The 3641-nt window shown below is 39.3% G+C and overlaps 1 protein-coding gene across 1 annotated transcript in view; it reads left to right on the top strand.

Annotated features, from left to right (window-relative positions):
- Positions 1–3641, top strand: part of LOC118411990 (glycine amidinotransferase, mitochondrial-like) — a 20362-nt gene that overhangs the window by 5358 nt on the left and 11363 nt on the right. Inside the window, 4 exon segments of the mRNA XM_035814540.1 lie at positions 527–751; positions 2908–3103; positions 3586–3615; positions 3618–3640. Of these exon segments, the coding sequence (XP_035670433.1) occupies positions 527–751; positions 2908–3103; positions 3586–3615; positions 3618–3640 (474 nt within the window).

The following is a 3641-nucleotide window of genomic DNA, read 5'->3' on the forward strand; positions in this document are numbered from 1 at the left end:
GCAGGCAAAGTGAATTTGTGGGGAGAATTGTGTTCCTGCGGAATGCAGATGGAATACATCTTAAAGTGGTTATAGAGCTAAAGGGAAATGTGGTTAAACTCTAGTACTTTAAGGCATGACTATTTGAAGTATTTCTTGTTCTTTTCTAAGCTGGTATTGGATACCTTAACTTATAGTTGGTATGTTCACCAGTTTATTACCTAAAGTTTATGTTTTTTGGGCATTTTCCAGAACATTGGTAGTTGTCTGCAAAATGAAGAAATGATTAGATTATGGGCCCCCAAGCAGCTCTCTACGGTAATGCAGCAGTACTTCTGGTTTTGATATCTGGTATTCTAGACATGATATGGTCATAAGGTTTGATGGTAGATAGCTCTATTCATTTTGTACATCATGCAAGGGACTTATGTTGACATGAACACTTATATGTCTTGCTCCAATGAAAGGTGACCTACACGCTGATTTCAGCTTTTCACAAGAAAAGTTCAAACAAGCAAACTTACAAACACTTGCTGTTTTTCCGCAGCTATGGTCGCGGTCCGTTCACAGCGACCGGGTGCGCCACCAGAGTACCCAGGTTGCCATGCAGGACCTTGCCCAAGAAGACAGCGCCAAACCCGAAGATGCCAAACCCAACGAGAGCCCCAAGAAAAACCCTGTCTGCTCCTATAACGAGTGGGACCCACTAGAGGAGGTGATCGTAGGACGTGTGGAGGGAGCTTGTGTCCCGCCCTTCACTGTGGAGGTCAAGGTCAGAAGGCTTCTTTGTATTTCTCAGATTTTCTAATGTAGGTGTCATGTTTGTTTGTTTGTTTATTCTTTATTTAACCCAGGTAAAAGCATATCGCCTGACAGTATACATAAAGTTTAACAAAACCAAATTAACTTCAATAACATAATCATACATCTATGAAACCAAATTACTTAAGTAGCATAAACATAAAGATTGTACAAAACCAGAATTAAAGTTAGATAACATTAAGTCATACTACCAAACGAGTGAATCAAAAGTTTAGCCTTAACTTGAGATAGCGCAGGAAATGTAGCAAAAAAAAAAGTGAAATTTGAAATCAGGATTGAATTTGTATATATATCAATGTTAAGTGCATAAAGGTTTTTGAAAATCACCAGCATTCTGGATGCTTTGATATGTTGTGGCAGTGAGTTCCACATAGATATAGGTAATAAAGATATTTGGCAAATTACCTCAATGCTGGACGATTGTAGGCCAGAACATGTAAAACTTTCTTAAAGAAATTGAACTTGCGTGTTCTACTAGCTTGCAAATTTGATGATGGCATTTCAGTACCATGGAAAGTGTAGCAGGTTTCAGTGCTAGAAAGAAAAGTTGTCAGAAGGAGATTTTAGATAACCTTAAATTGATTAATGATTAAAAGTAACTAAATGATGGAAAATCTGTCGGCATTTGCCAAAGATTATTCAACAACATTGAGAGGTTTATTTAGGTTCTATCCATTTTGTTTATTTTAAGCACGTATCTCTACAATTAGCAAACTAAGGGGCTTTCAGTTTTTAGACATCCATTCTTTGTACTTCAAAACTACTTGGAACTTTTAACTTAGCACATATGTGTGACTTGTATAAAGTTGAAAGCTACTTGCAGTTTCTGCTTCACAATTACCATGAGGAGTGATAGCATGGAGCTGACATTTCCGTTCGTCCTTGATGTAAAGTACAGTTCTCCCTCTGCTCCGTGTCTATATTTGTCGCCCTGATGCTGAGAGGAATACGGTATATCTTGACAAGGTCAGCCCTGCAGCGTGTGATTACCACGTCTCTGACGTCAGCGTAGCAATCTCCCGTAATCCTGCGACTCCCCACACAACCTTCAGTAGATTCCTACATCATTTGTCAAACAGTGTATAAGAACTGAAGCAGGGCTCGAAATACTTTTTTCTGCATACCTGCACTGGTGAAGGTAACATTGAAAACTGCCTGCACCTGACTAATTTTACCTGCACCACTCAGAATTTAGGAAGTATGGATCATACTAAAATTGTTAGGAACCATTGCTATTGTTTTCTTTTATAATTAATAGGTGGTAACAGTCAATGCAGCTAATAACAATCCATATACACCTACATTATTGGACAGTTACGTATAAAACCCAGTACATGGACCAGTGCAGGTCAGGTGCAGGTAGACACCAGAAATCTCCAATTTTACCTGCACTAACCTGCATATGCTGGTGGTATTTCGAGCCCTGCAATGTCTCTCGATACAACAAAGGTTTTTTTATAAACTAGATATATTCTTATTGGAAATGCTGAAGGGATACTTACATATGACAAAAATAATAATTAGTGTATTTTTTTCAGACACTTACATGTCAAGAATAAGCTGTACATTATATATGTGCCCCAGTGCACAGGCCAAAATTTTACAGCAGTTCTGTTTGCACAAAAATGCATGTAAACCCAGCACGCATGTTGAGTCCTGAACGATATCAGAACTAAAGTCATCCATCCGAGCTGCTTGTTCCAGCTATCTCGTGACCACAGATGGGAAATGTAATACAAGGAAGGGCTGGTACAACTGGTGTTTGTTGAAGAGGGATTTTGTGAGATGGTGAGAATACTGACTAATGAGGCTGTCAAGGACAAAGTTATAGTAATTCTAATTTCTTGGAAATATTGGGAAACTTGGTAAAAATTTGGGGACTGCTGTGGAAAAAAATTCTGAACTTTATGACATGAAACTGTCAAAAATATATTTTGATGAGCTAAAATGACAAATTTAACAACCAAATCAGCATGACCTCCCTAACAATAAGTGTGATGGAAAAAATGTAAAGCTGCCAAGCAAAATGTGGTTGTATTGCAAGTGTGCAAGTGGGTATTTTGAGCACTGAGCCTGTTCACGATCCTGACTTTCACCTGTTTCCAGGCAAACACATATGAGAAGAACTGGTCCTTTTTTGTGAAGAACGGAGGAAAGCCATTCCCCAACGAGCACATGAGGAAGGCTGTGGAAGAGGTGGAAGAGTTCTGCAACATTCTGAAGCACGAGGGCGTCAACGTTCGCCGGCCCGAACCCGTCAACTGGTCCGAGGTGTACAAAACCCCCTGGTTTGAATCCCCAGGTAAAGAATCTTGTTTGGTTTCTGTCATGGCATATGTATGAATCAAAAAAGTTTGTTCGCTTTACATAACCATAACACAACGCATGTATAGTTTATGAACAAGCCATGTAAATCTTGTAAAAGTTTTTATCCGCTTGCACCGGTAGGTCCCTCAATTCTTTTCAAGAAATGTGGTGTGACCTTAAATGTGCTCAAGGTTTAATTCTCCTCTGACAAAAGGCTGTTGGTTTGACATCCATAATCAAAGCTAGGTACTTATTTTCACTTGTGTTGAGGGAGGAAATCATAGAGTGCCTTTTCTAAGGGCACAACATGTGGACCTACTGTACTAGGGATCCAAATGTTTGTCTAGGCAATAGCCTGAAGTTAAGGACTTTGACAACTTGAGACACCTTCTAGATTTTGAAGCTTAATAATTGTGTACTTGAATATCTGGTACTGTTATCTTGGATTATAAAGCCAGATTGTAATCGTTTTCCCAGGCCTGTATGCGTCCATGCCGCGTGACATCCTATTGTGGTCGGTGATGAGATCATTG

The sequence above is a fragment of the Branchiostoma floridae genome, chromosome 3 (assembly GCF_000003815.2).
Source record: "Branchiostoma floridae strain S238N-H82 chromosome 3, Bfl_VNyyK, whole genome shotgun sequence".
NCBI lineage: Eukaryota > Metazoa > Chordata > Leptocardii > Amphioxiformes > Branchiostomatidae > Branchiostoma > Branchiostoma floridae.